At 30.7% G+C, this 14,117-nt stretch overlaps 1 protein-coding gene and 1 long non-coding RNA gene across 6 annotated transcripts; both read right to left on the bottom strand.

Moving 5' to 3' along the window:
* Positions 1-473: 473 nt before the first annotated feature.
* Positions 474-2,521, bottom strand: LOC109806022 (uncharacterized). The gene is made up of 2 exons (XR_003804739.2): positions 2,298-2,521; positions 474-2,143 (listed from the first exon to the last, which is right to left on the bottom strand). It is a non-coding gene; the product is annotated as an uncharacterized LOC109806022 (long non-coding RNA).
* A 1,602-nt stretch (positions 2,522-4,123) lies between these two features.
* Positions 4,124-13,098, bottom strand: LOC109805551 (uncharacterized). Of its 5 annotated transcripts, none has more exons than XM_020367674.3 (12): positions 12,959-13,098; positions 12,442-12,623; positions 10,049-10,565; positions 9,207-9,357; positions 8,568-8,678; positions 7,852-8,212; positions 7,044-7,280; positions 6,498-6,857; positions 5,959-6,028; positions 5,065-5,237; positions 4,699-4,765; positions 4,124-4,491 (listed from the first exon to the last, which is right to left on the bottom strand). In XM_020367674.3, exons 2-12 carry the CDS (start codon positions 12,577-12,579, stop codon positions 4,331-4,333), a joined length of 2,346 nt encoding a protein of 781 aa, XP_020223263.1. In that variant the 5' UTR covers positions 12,580-12,623; positions 12,959-13,098; the 3' UTR covers positions 4,124-4,330. The 5 variants fall into 5 exon arrangements, 4 of the variants coding, with proteins under 4 accessions (XP_020223263.1, XP_020223265.1, XP_020223264.1 ...); XM_020367676.3 differs by having other exon boundaries at positions 4,124-4,479; XM_020367675.3 differs by having other exon boundaries at positions 5,065-5,234.
* Between the last annotated feature and the right edge of the window lie 1,019 nt (positions 13,099-14,117).

Below are 14,117 nucleotides of genomic sequence, written 5' to 3'. Positions count from 1 at the left end.
CAAGGTCAGGGGTTCGAATCCTGCCTTGTGTATGCAGCCGCGTTAAATCTTGGGGCCAGCTATCCCACCCTTTGAGGTGCCTCCAACGTAGCGAGGAGATTAGTCACTGCTGTTGGCGGTGGATACTCTAGGAACGAACCTAAAAAAAGATTATAATTGTAATGAAAGTAATGCTATATTTTTTTAATTAAATGTGTTTTTAGTTCTTGAACTTTTCTTAATTTTAATTTATTTCTTGACCAAATTTGATTTGCAAGTTCTTAAAAGTTCTCTGTAAGCTAAAAAAATTGATGTTAGGGATTGAAAATGTTAATGAGAGGAAAAATTCATAGACTAAAACTAGTAAAATTTATCTAAGAATTAAAAGTGAAAATTAACAATAAAAAAATTTAATAAAAGGATTTTTTAGAAAATCTTTTAACTTCAAATCTAATTTTGTTTTTATGGTTGAAAGTTAGTTTTACACTCACCACTTAGCAAACTTTAAACATATTATATAAAAGGCCACAGGTTTGTGTCCAAACATGTAATTACTTGTATTCTTCCAACAGAAAAGCCAAAATCACTGAGCAGCACTTCTTAAGTTTGTTAACATCTTAGCAGCAGCAGCAGATTTTCTTGCTTCATGATGACTGCGACAGATGTCACCTCCCGAAAAAAGTCAAACTCTGGTCCTTTAACAGCTATATCAGCTTGAAATCCAACTTCAAGAGTTACTCATCAAATTTATATGCAAGTCATGTACATATATGATAATTTCCCAACGTAGATGCATCAAGAAATATACAACTTTCTCATTATAGATGAGTTGAAAAGAGATTGATCTCCTCTTTCAATATAAATATGCACCTATGCACACAAATCACAATAATCTCTTTTAATAATCTCTTGATTGCTTCATTAACATATCTTTGCTGACCATGTATTTCTTTTAAATTGCAGTATTCATCTAGAATTATTATATCATATCCGTGTTCCTATTGGTATAAGTACTACCAAGAAACTAGGTTTTGAGTATACAGAACCAAATAAATTAGTATAGCATCCCATGCATCTGGTAAAAGATTTTTCCCTCTTTTACTAAAATTTATGAAGTAATCATTTTAATGCACCACAAACACCAATCATAGGCCAATTATAAAATGTTAAACAGCCTATCATAACATATGTTCAAAGGAATATAAACTGAAAATATAATTCATATTTCCTAAAAGAAATCAGCCTATCAAGATTGCACATTGCAGAACTAAAAATATGACTTATAAATGGAGCTACGGAATTTTGATCTTCTGGTTCAAAGACAAAAAAGCTGGTAGCCATTAATACAGTATTCTCACATTGAATATTTAAGATTTTCAAAGCCTCAATACAAGCTTTAGTTTCGGTCAAGGATGTAATAATAGATGAAGTTGAAAATGGTCTTAATAAGTCAGATGGTCAAACATACGATACCTTAAATGGATTTGAAATTCAAGGGTATGACCCTATCTTTTATAAAACTACTTTTTGCATCTAATGTGCTTGTTGAATATATTTATGAAATCAAACACCAGATGTTTCCTAGAAAAATCCTACAATTAGATGTGATAAGGAAATGGGGAGAAATGCTTGTAAGAAGCCAATTATCACTATCCAAAATCAGAATCATATTTTCTTCTAAGCTTATTTGATACTTGACAGAAAATCTATCAAAAAGAATGCAAGTTAAAAACTGAAACATTGTAAAATCTATCACTATCAATAGGTTCTACGTTGATATCATGAGCAAAAAATCAAGTTTACAAGTTTGGGAAGCAAAGTGAATATCTCTTTTGTCAATGTGAGTATGCTTTTATGAAGAAAATTTTATGAAGAAAAGCAAGCTTTCTTGTTTTCTTTTCTTGACCTTTATACTTTCTCTTCCCATAACACTCGACACCATCAACACCCATTGGAGACCGATTGAAATCAGAAAACCAATGGAAACATAGCCCGTTTATTGACATGCAAGAAATAGAACGATTGAATGAACTAACATATAAAGCCCACAAAATCATAACAAAAAATATTACATCTTTGTACAAGCTTTCGTTTCTTAACCCTCTTTTCTGCTTTCTCTTCCTATAACACACACTTGACACCATGAAAACCTATTGGAGACCGACTGAAATCAGAAAACCCATGAAAACATAAGTCAGCTTATTGACATGCAAGAAATAGAAAAATTGAATGAACCAACACCAAATTAAAACCCAGAAATCCATAAACCAAAAAGATTTCATCTTTATCAAAAAGAAAACAAGCTTTCTTTTCTTTACCCTCTTTTATGCTTTGTCGTCCCATAACACTTGACACCATTAACACCACCTGAGACTGATTGAGACATTAACACTCTTAAAATTTCATGTGAGGAGTGACAAGTAGAAGTGTAAGCAACAATCAAAACCCTAAAGAATTTCTAAGAATAAGCGAGTGATGAGCGTAGGGATGGGTGGGAGTATATTTATAAACAAAGTAGGTGTCCCATCAGACATGAGACAAAGCGGATTAAATTGGTAAGTTTTGAGAATGACATTTAAATTAAGAATTTCTTTCTATGTTATGTTTTAATATTTATATACTATATAATTATTTATATTATTTTAGAATTCAGTTATATTTTATTAATTTTTAAACTTGTGTAATATATGGGTAAATATTTATTTTTTGTTATTCAAATTTATAATAAATAAACATTTTGAATATATAAATTATATTATAATAAAAATTTGAAATAAATAAATAACTTATATATATAAATTGTATTTTTAATTTACTATAAATAATTTATATTGTTATATAAAACTCTTTTAATCATTGACAATTTTTAAATATATATTAAAATTCAATTTAAAAAATAAAAAATGATAAATTAAAAAAATAAGTGATTAAAAATTCTTTATAAATGTGTTTGAATGGAGAATTTAAATGGAATAATTTATTTGTTTGAAGAATTTCAAATTCTTTGAAATGAAATACTTTGTTTGTATTGAAAATTTACAAAAAAAAAATTAAATATAAACATTTATAAAAAAATTTAAAATAATAGAATTTTAAATTCCTTAAACATATTTTTTTAATTATGGGAAAATGTAACACATATGAACCCTTAAATGATGTCTTTGTCCCTAATTTCAAAAACTTAGTTGCTCATATTAAGATGTGATTGTTTCACAAATTAAAATTCATTCTCAAGAATATAAATTTAAGAATCTCATATTCTCATGTTTGTTTAAAGTTTTGAGAAAATATTCTGATGTTTATAATTTTGTTATAATACTCTATGCAAATGTGATTTTTGTTTCCTACCATTTTTTCAATCTTATGTAATATAAGCATATTATCTTCATCATCATGCACTCTATTTTGTTTATTATCATATAAGCATCACACTGAATTTTCTTACTTTCATTTTTTTTTATACTATTTTTCATTTGTTTAGTTATTTTTTACTAATTTTAATACATTCCACTTCTAAGTTAAATTTGGTGAGTAAGTCATTAAATGAGAAGTAAGTCTCACCAAAATATTGTTAATAAATTTTAATCAAACATAAAGAAAATATTAGAAAGTAAAGTATTATTAGTATTCATATTTTTGTTAGCCTTCTGTTTTTGCTATTAATCATTAGGCAATTGTATGTTAATTGTACTTGTTGGTTAGATTATTTTAATCAAACGTAAAGAAAATATTAGAAAGAAAAAGTGTTATTGATATTCATATTTTTTTTAGCCTTTTATTTTTGCTATTAATCATTAGACAATTACATGTTAATTGTACTTGTTGGTTAGGATATGTCTTATGCTTAATTGAATTATTTATTTCTTTTGTTTATAAAAAATAATAATTTTATATAATTTTTTTTACATGTATATGTGAAATTTTTTCTTTTTTTGTTGTTACTTTTTATAGTGGTTCCCCTTAAATGAAAATCCTGGCCCCAGCGTAGGATCGTAGAACCATAATCTAATGTCTAAAAAGTGACAAACCCAAAACTTGAAATTTTTGGGGACTAATCAAACGGATGAAAACTATAAGAACTAAAACATTATACAAACCTAAAAAAACAACACTGTAAATAGACGAACATGAAAGACAGTTAAAAGGTAATCCAAAAGAAAATTGTTGGAATGATACTATGCAAAGTGCAAAACACCAGTCAGGCTGGGAAGTACAGATGTCGTTTGTCTTGCAAATCAATCACAATTCACAAAAAGCACAATGCACTTTCCTTAGTTTTCTTACTTACAGGGGAAAACCAAGAACCCTACAAAAGCGTGTAATTTATATTCTTCGAACAGAAGAGCCAAAATCATTGGTCGGATTTTGCCATAATTCTTAAGTTGGCTAACATCTGAGCAGCAGCAGATTCTCTTGCTTCATGAGGACTGGGACATAGGTCACCTCCACAGGAACACTGAAAGTCTGGTCCTTTAACAGCTATATTAGCTTGGAATCCACCTTCAAGAGGTACTAATCAAATTTATATGCAAGTTATGTACATGATAATTTCCCAACATAAATACATCAACAAATATGAGCAGAAAAGAATAAATGTATACGAAACAAATAAAAGTAGATTGGTCTCACCTATTTCAATATAAAGAGGCACCTATTCACACAAATCGCAATAAAATTTTACACAATCTTGGATTCTACATACAGATTAGATAGTATTACCATATGCTTGAGATACGTGATATATTGGTAGGAGCCAATTATTTTCATGAAATGTATCATCTAGTTCCTGCAAGATTAAACATAATTTTGAAGTACAGTGGGAAGATGAAGGTCGGAGCCAATTATTTTCATGACATGTATCATCTAGTTCCTGCAAGATTAAATAGAATTTGAAGGACTGTATAAAGATGAAGGGAGCAGTGGCCGTCGATAAGTACATTTTTCTCCAAATATAATTAACATGCTCACCTCTCATGTCAGAACCAGATTATTTTTTTAATTACATAGGCCAGTCATAACGTGATCAATCAAAGCAGTCACAAGAGATGAAATGTTAAAAATAGTATAGTAATTACAATGTCTTGCCTGGCAAGGACTTTTAAAGAGCACTGCATCTGTCAATCTTCTCTGCTTCCTAGGAGGAGGTAAAGGTTGATCCTCAAGATGTGGACACGTCCTTCCTAGATTTCTTACCCATGTATCATTACAGCCTTCTATGATGGATTCTATTTTTAATTCCAAGTCATCTTCCCCGCCTACTTTTTTCAAGAACGCAAAAGAATATCAATAATAGTTTTTCATCAATTACAATGGCAAAATATAAATAGTAGAGGAATAAAAGAAATCAGTTGATATTAGTCAATTGCTGTCCCAGACTATAAACCACAAATGTAAATGAAAAAAGATTAGGGTTGAACATTGCAGAACTGAAAAGATGGCTTATAAATGGAGCTATGCGAAATTTTGATTTCTTGGTTCAAAGGCAACAAAGCTGGTGGTCGTTAATACAGCATCTCACATTGAATATTTAAGATTCTCAAAGCCTCAAAGGAAGCTTTAGATTCAGTTAAGGATATAATCATCGATGAAGTTGAAAATGCTCTTAATAAGTCAGATGGTCCGACATACGATACCTTAATGGATTTGAAATTCAAGGCTATTACCCTATCTTTTATAGAACTACATTTTGCACCTAATGTGCTTTTAAATATATGAAATCAAACCAGATGTTTCCTAAAAAATCCTACAATTAGATGTGAAAAAGGAAATGGGAAAAAATGCTTATAAAAGAGGCCAATTATCACTATCCTATATCAGAATCATATTTTCTTATGAGCTTAATTGATAGTTGACCAGAAAATCTATCAAAAAGAATGTAAGTTAAAAACTGAAGCACTGTAAAAGTTAAAGAGAAAAAGCCTTACCGATAGAAGAATGCACAGGAAAGTAAAATTAAAGGAAAGGACAAGGAAAACATACCAGTTAACATTCTCTGAATTTTTTTATCACACAGAGCAATCTCCTCTTCTATCTTGCGCTGCTGAAGAGCCTGCACAAAGAAACTTAGTCTTAGATATATGCAAATGCAGAGCTTTTTACCTTCAAAGAATAGAAAGAAGCTAATCCTTGGAACTAAGGAAAAGCAGTATAGTAGCTACAACTTTGGGTGCATTCCACAGTACAAATACTCAGAATACTATTTTAAGGATCTAAATCAACAAACACATGGAAGTATGCAAGTAGAGAACTGTGTTGCACACAGTATTGTTAAATATAAAAGTTTGAGGCATTGAGTTAATCCAATAAATGGTGGTAATACCCCCCAAATGTATTTCACTATTCAGTCAAGTTATAGATATATTGCCAATATGCCATATGTATTTGATCTTGACAACCATGTTTATATGTTCTGTGTCCTAGACTCCTAGAATAGTAATGAATAGGTAGGGTGAGAATGAATATAAACATTCTTGTCAATTATGACTCCTTACTAGAAAAAGCAGTGAACAGATTTTTACCAGTGCATTCCTCTTTCGCATAAGAGCATTGAGTGCAGTCTGTGACAATGTCTTTCCCTTTGAAGCCACAAAAATTTGGAGCTTTTCAAGATCAGTGCTAGAATAATTTGCAATCAAGGAACATTCTTCTATCGAATCGGTTTTGAAAGGGGGTTTAGCGGTCTGTGACGATGTCTTTCCCTTTGAAGCTGTAAGATTTTCGAGCTTTTCAAGATCAGTGTCGGGCTTATTTGTAATCAAGGCACATTCTTCTATGGAATCATTTTCAAAAGAGGTTTTGGCACAAATCTTATCACAAATAGATTGATCTTTGGTTTCACCCTCAGTGATGAGCATCCTTGATGAACCAACATTCTCAGCCTGTCAAACCAATGACATGTAATTTTTTGAGAGAAAACAAATATCGGAAAAATGCTTAGGAAATACCATTTTTTTATGTAGATAAAGAACCATCATTTATCCGAAACAAAAAGTACAAGTAAAGGAACAATGATGTTTTTCGTCTCACTAGTTTGTACTTCGTTTTCGAAATTAATCAGTTTTTACCAATGCAATCCTCTTTCGTATAAGAGCATTGAGTGCAGTCTGTGACAATGTCTTTCCCTTTGAAGCTATCGCAATTTGGAGCTTTTCAAGATCAGAGTTGGGATTATTTGCAATCAAGGCACGTTCTTCTATGGAATTATTTTCAAAAGAGGTTTTGGCACAAATCTTATCACAAGTAGATTGCTCTTTAGTTTCCCCCTCAGTGATGAGCATCCTTGATGAATCAACATTATCATCCTGTCAAACAAATGACATGTAATTAAATGAGTTAACAAATATTGGAAAATGCTTTGAAAATACCTTCTTCTTTTTTTTAATAAAAAGGGAATTATCATAAACAAATAACAAAAAGTACAAATAAGGGAACAATGATGTTTTTGGTCTCACTAGTTTGTACTTTGAATAAGAAATGGACCAGACCTAACTCAACTCCAAAAACTAGGTTAAGGAAGGTCATTGCACAAATATTACAAGGTTATCATGGCCACATTCTTAAACAATGTGCTTCAAAAGGTTAATCTGTGTTGCCGCAGAAAATTACTTTATACATGTACCACATTATCATCTTTGATTTAAAAAACAATCAAGGTATAAACTTCACATACCGAGTTTTAGCATTTTGGACAAGATTGTTTTCTTAGTCAACTTCAACATAGAGATAAAAGTACTTAAATCATATCACCACTAAAAATAACAAAAATAACAAACTCTTTCAACTCATACTTAAGACTCATAGCGGTAGTACATCAACTGCAGTCACGTGAACGAAAGTAATAAAAAGGAGTTGGTAAAGAGACATATTTCAAACCTCGGTAGGGTTTTTAGATCGGCTTGAGTAATGGCATACAGAAGGATTTTCAATTTCTTGATCTTCACTAACTTGTAAAGTATTGGCAATATGCTGGCATTCTTCTTTGTTTTTAGACGGAGAAACTAAAGACTTGTCCAAATACACATCTGGGGTTTCCTTCATAGAAGCAGACAACGTAACTGCACAGCTTCCACTGTTCTCATTCTGATGAAGAGCTTCAATAGCATCACTGCTTGACTTATTAAGGTCAATAGACAAGCCCTCACTACTCATATATGATTTTGTCACTTCAGGGCTGCCCACCATCATATTTTTCTCTGATGGCTTTGAATCTTGCAAACTATTTGAGAATGTTTCTCTACAAACATAGAACATAAAACACAAACAACTGTCCTTATCTTGTGTAAAATGGTTCCAAAGAAAACATCACGGGATTTGAGGAACGTTAATTATGTTATGAGTCGTCTGATCATGAGTCCAGAATCTATTACTGCAAACTGTCCAATTGTGCAACTTAGAATGGTGCAGTTAATCAGTAATTCTAATTATCATGTATTATGGTTAGGTTCACAATTATGGTCACCAAAATTGGTTATGAAAAACACACAGTAGATGCATAAAAAAATTTGTTCTAGGCTACCTGACATCTGAACCCAAATCAAAAAGCAAACTTGATGAAGCATAAATAAATGGGAGAGGAGAACTACACCAACCTAGAAATCCACCCTGAGATTTTTTCTGAATAAGGAAGCACATGGAAATACTCAACAACTGAGGTGACTGTCCAACTGCCGGTACTTCTCTTAACCAATGGACCTTGTAAGCTATCCAAAGAAAACATAAAATGTTATGCATAAGCATGAGCAAATTTTGTTAACAATCTGATTTATTTCTTCATGACAATTACTGAAAATCTAGGGATTATGGACAAATATCCACGTATTAAATCAAGAACATGAGTAACACTTAGAAGATGGCGCAGATCAGCTTGTCACAGATATTATTCTATGATATCATATTGTATAAAACTAAAATAAAAACAGAAGAAAACTTATGATAAACTATAACATCTAGCTAATAAGTAGCCATCCAAAAAAATCTAGGAAAAACAAAAATAACTATCAAAATGGATGTTGATACCCCAGTTACCATTAAAAAATTAATAAACTAAATAACATGATTTAGAAGCGGCTGAAGCTATTTTGTTGTGTGCAAAAAAAAATTATATTTGACATTCCAGAGAAAGTGAGCAGATGAATCCACCTAAATGGCAAACATCTATGTCGTTCACCCTTGGGACTCGACTTATCAGGCTATCAGCTGATAAAAAAATAATAAAAATTAAAACGTACCTTTCAATCAAATATTTGATAGGGACTTGAATAAACTCCTGATTGATCAACTGGGAGCACTTCATTATGTAAAAGCGTGAAGCTGTCTTCGCTTTGGTTTGAGAATACACGGTGTAGCTTTCCAGAACCATAATATCAGTTTTATTAGCACCTGTATAGCATGTGAGAATCGTCTTCAATTTTTTCATGAACCAAAATTAAGAGATACTGGTACATTAACTAACATGAGCAATCAGATGCAATAGCTTCATAATACAACAAAATATTTATTAAAGAGAACAGGGAAATAACAAAATAAGATCCCACATTAACCTCAAATAAGATCAAAAGGTGTTAGATTTCATCTTAAAACCAATTGGCATTAAATGAAGTTACCTAACAAATATATAAACTGCACTCAGAGAATTAAGGTAACCGATGTGGGAATTTCCAACACCCTCCCTCCACAGATGTCTGTCAAACCAAACAATACCTACTAGAATAGGCAAATCAAGAAGATAGGCTCTAGACTTTGATACTATGTTAGATTTCATCTTAAAACCAATTGATATTAAGTGAAGTTATCTAACAGATATATAAATCACACCCGAAGAATGGAGGTAGGTGATTTGGGGCTTCTGACAACAGGAAAATCATAAGCATACAACATAGTTTTGCATCTTGTCATTTTGACAACTTCACTGGGTTTTGACAACTTCACTGGGTCAAACAAGTTGGATAGTGAAAAATCCTTATATGGAACAATGTTGAATGTCCCATGATATGGGATGTTAAAGTTAAAACTAAAATAGAGCCGTCACTAGTGAATAACTGTGACAATCTTTCAGTTCAAGGATAATTACCCGCAACTTCCTTTACAGCAGAATACCCTATTTGCAAGATTTGATCTTCCTCAGAATTTAACACAATTTTTTTAGGCTTTTTAATGACTCTTTTCTTTTTGAATGTGGCTCCACTTGCTCCGCTTACAACTTCTGAATTTTGGATAAAGGTATCTGTATCATTTTCAATTACAGACCATACCCCCTCAGTGATGGAACTGAAAAGCAAGAAACAGTTCTCCTTCTTGCTGTCTATTAAAAGAACAGCAACTTTTGAAATGGGCCATCCCTCTATATCAGGAACATTTTTTGCTGCATCTAAATATTTACATATTTTACATGCATTCAAGATCTTTTCTTCTGTTAATGAAGACTGCTTCTCCACACCAACTTCAGGCTCCTGTATGTATTTCATATGCACTGATAAAGTTGGTCTCAGAATCGCAGCTAACTTACAAAATTCATCAAATGACAGAAAAGCAAGCTGTGGATACTGTTTTCTGTGGTAGTAGTTGTACAATAACACAACAGAATGAACCTGATACAAATAACCCCAAAACCCAGAATAATTAATAATAAAAAAGACAAATACCTCTTCATATATGTCTATAAAAGAGGTATACACTTATGATGTATGCAATTCTTAAATCATAATGGAATAGGATATTAAAATGTATTACTTCTTTAAGGATTACATGGATATTGTTATGATCCATTACAAGGTGTGTGACTTGAGAGTCCTGAATTGTAAGTATGGGAAGGTGTGGGTTTTATAAGATTTGTTCTCCAACTACAACAACTAGCTTTTAGTAGCATGATCCTCTCGAGGTTCATATCAATTGGTATCAAATCCTTTCACCATGAATCTTGGCTGCAAACTACTGGCATAAGTGGTTAACCAACATATTAATGTTTGCCTAGGACTAGTCAAAACAAAGGGCTAGTGGACTACTAGCCTACATAAGCGTTTGGGACTGCGAAGCATGGTCAGATGTTAGGGTCCTATTGCAAAATATGAGGCAAGTCACACATTGAAAATATGGGATTTTGGTGTGGGGTTTACAAGTCTTTGGTTTTTCTAACTACAATAAGTAGCTTTAGCAGTGTGGTTCTCACTAGGTTCATATTGGCAACACACCATAATACACTAAATGCCAATCTCCAAAACTTAAGAGGAAAATTCAAGTAAATAAATTAGAAGGTATATTTTACTAAAGAAATTTTCAAATACAAAAGAATAAGGTAATTTGATTACTTTATTTATTTGAATTTCCGCTTGCCAACCTCTAACTCATATTATCATATCATGAAACATCGAGGTAAAATTAGAAAGACATGAATTCATTAAAAATGCACAGAATAAGACTTGGATAGGAAATGAGTGTCATCACAATATATCTTCATTAATTAGAGACAACACTGAATGCCTGTTTATCAAGGTTAAATTAAAAGGATGATGGCTAAAACTTTTATTCCCTTAAACCTATCTGGTCTTGAGTTAAGTGGGTCAAATCTTATGTGCCAGTTACTGCAAGTTCTTCAAAGATTTGAAATTTGCACCTCATTACGAAATGACAATATATATATGACAAAACATAGAAACAAATTAACAATAATCTGTAGAGTAAGGAAACAATAAAAGGGAAAATAAAATCTTAAGCAAGATTATCAATTAAAATCCAAATCATGAATAACCAAGCTAATTTTTTAATCATCATAATTTGTATTGAATAGTAAGATTCAGGGACAATGGGTAACTGTTTATTTTTTTGGTAAAATGGAAAACTGCTTTAAGTATATCATTTAGATAATATATATAGTGTTCAATGTAAAAATTTTAAACTAGAAATGGATAAAATAACTTAACAAGAAGTCTTGCAAATAAAAGTTATTAGTTATATTTGAGTTTGTGAAACCTTTATTTTAGAATAATGGAAACAAAGCAATCAAATATCTAAATAGAGTAAATGCATTGAATGAGTGACAAATAAAGTAGTAGAATAATCAAATAGAATAAATTTAGAAGTGTTCTTTCAATTCCTTTTCATTTAAGGATTTATAGTTTATATGACTTTTCAAAAGATAACGAATGATTGAATCATGTGATTCTCATTGATCATTCAAAATTGCACAAATTCCTCCTTGCTTCATAAGATACAAGGTTATTTAAGATTCATCTAATGATATGAATATGCAGGTCGTCAAATTGTATCAAATCATAAGATTTGAATCTTAAATTGTAAGATTCTAAATTTCTAATTACTATGATTTTGAGTAGTATATTTCTTTAAGCAAACATATTCAACAATCTTCCAAGCATAGAAAACAAAAAAAAAAAAAAAAAAAAAACAAAATAAAAAAACTTAAACCAGTCTCCAAATAAATCACGTGGGCTAATCTTTGAATTGGTATACCTGTTTTGCAACTGATTGCTGTTGAGATAATGGGAGATTATCTCGTATAGAAGACTTTGCTGGTAGCATTGGATCAACCAAGTATTCTAGGAATGCCTTAAGAGCGTCCTCAGTGGGACACACATCTGATGAGGTCATGTTCTATCCACTGATTTTCAGTTCCAGTCACCCTTGAGTTTCAGCTGTTTAAAACACAGATTAATGCTTACAGAACAAACTTTTTGTCAAAATGTATCAGTGTGTGGTTGCTTTTGGAATCTATAAAGAGAAAAAGAAGAAAAAGCCCATGGAAAGAAATTTAAACAAAAAAGTGCGACCAAATTGAACAAGTACACAGTAGCTTCGTCGGTCAGTGACGCTAATGGCGTTTCGTATTGGAATGTAGCTAAAAGCCTAAAACGCGAAATCAAACACAAACACTGATACTAATGCCGTTTGGTATCGGAATGAAGCTAAAAGCCTAAAACGCGAAATCAAAAACAAACACAACCGAATAAAAGGAAAAGCAATTACTCACGCGTTGTTGAAGCCGAAGGGACGTTGCGAACGGAAGAAAAAACTCAAAATCAAATCACATTTTCTGTGAAGTCTTCAGCAAGCAAGACACACTCTATGGTCTTTAAAGTTGAAATGTCGCCATTTATATAGTTCACGATTTTTTTTAGTGAAAATTATTTTTTTAAAAATAACCCACTCTTAAAATTTAGCAAAATTAATACTTTCATCTTCTGATTTTATTTGTATATTTCAACTTATTTTCTTACTTATTTTTGCTGCAGTTTAATCATTCTTCTCTTTTTTCTTTATTTCAATCTTTGATCCCTCTTGTTGAATTATTAGTTTATTGGGAATGTTAAAATCTACAAAATTCATAAATAAAAACTCACAAATTCTAGCATTTAAAATTTGTAAATAGTAAGAAAACTAAATTTAAACCGGTAAAAAAAACAAAACAAAGGATACATATAAAAAAAATTGAAGAAATGAAACTGAAAATAAAAAAGAATAAAGAATTAATCTGTTAAGTTTTTCGATATAATAATACTTTGTTAGTAGAAACCATATCTTGCTAATACATTATAAGTTTTAAAATATTACATGTATATGTATGTTCATAGACAAAAACAACTATATATAAAAAAATTAGTGAAGTCATCTAGTCATCTAGTTCTATTTTTTTTTATAATTATATTATTAATATGAAATATTTATTGATTTAATCTTTATTAAAGAATTTAGTTGATGTCCTTAATGAAATTATCCTTTCAATTATATTTTTTTTATATATTAGACTCGAACTTAAAACTTAAAAAAATCAGATTCAATACTTTTCAAATCAACTTATCAGTAATCTTTTAACCTAAAATGCAACAATTAGAAAAAAATAATTAATCCATGACATACATAAGATCAAAAACAAATATTCATACCTAAATTAATTTAACCTTATTAGTAACTTACAATCTACAAAATTCAAAAGTAAAATGAGAAAATGTAAATTCATACATAACAACTAAAATTTAAAATCACACGTTTATTTAAAATTTCCATGTAATTTTCTAAACTATAATTTATATATTTTAATTTGACTTAAATATACTTTTATAAAATTATTTGTAGGTGAATTGTTATAGTTAAGTTAAATTTGACATGTGTTAAAAAATAGATTCCGATCA

The sequence above is a fragment of the Cajanus cajan genome, chromosome 10 (assembly GCF_000230855.2).
Source record: "Cajanus cajan strain Asha chromosome 10, NIPB_CcT2T_4, whole genome shotgun sequence".
Classification (NCBI taxonomy): Eukaryota; Viridiplantae; Streptophyta; class Magnoliopsida; order Fabales; family Fabaceae; genus Cajanus; species Cajanus cajan.
Note: the sequence above shows the minus strand (reverse complement) of the source record. Positions and strands in the feature narration are given on the sequence as shown.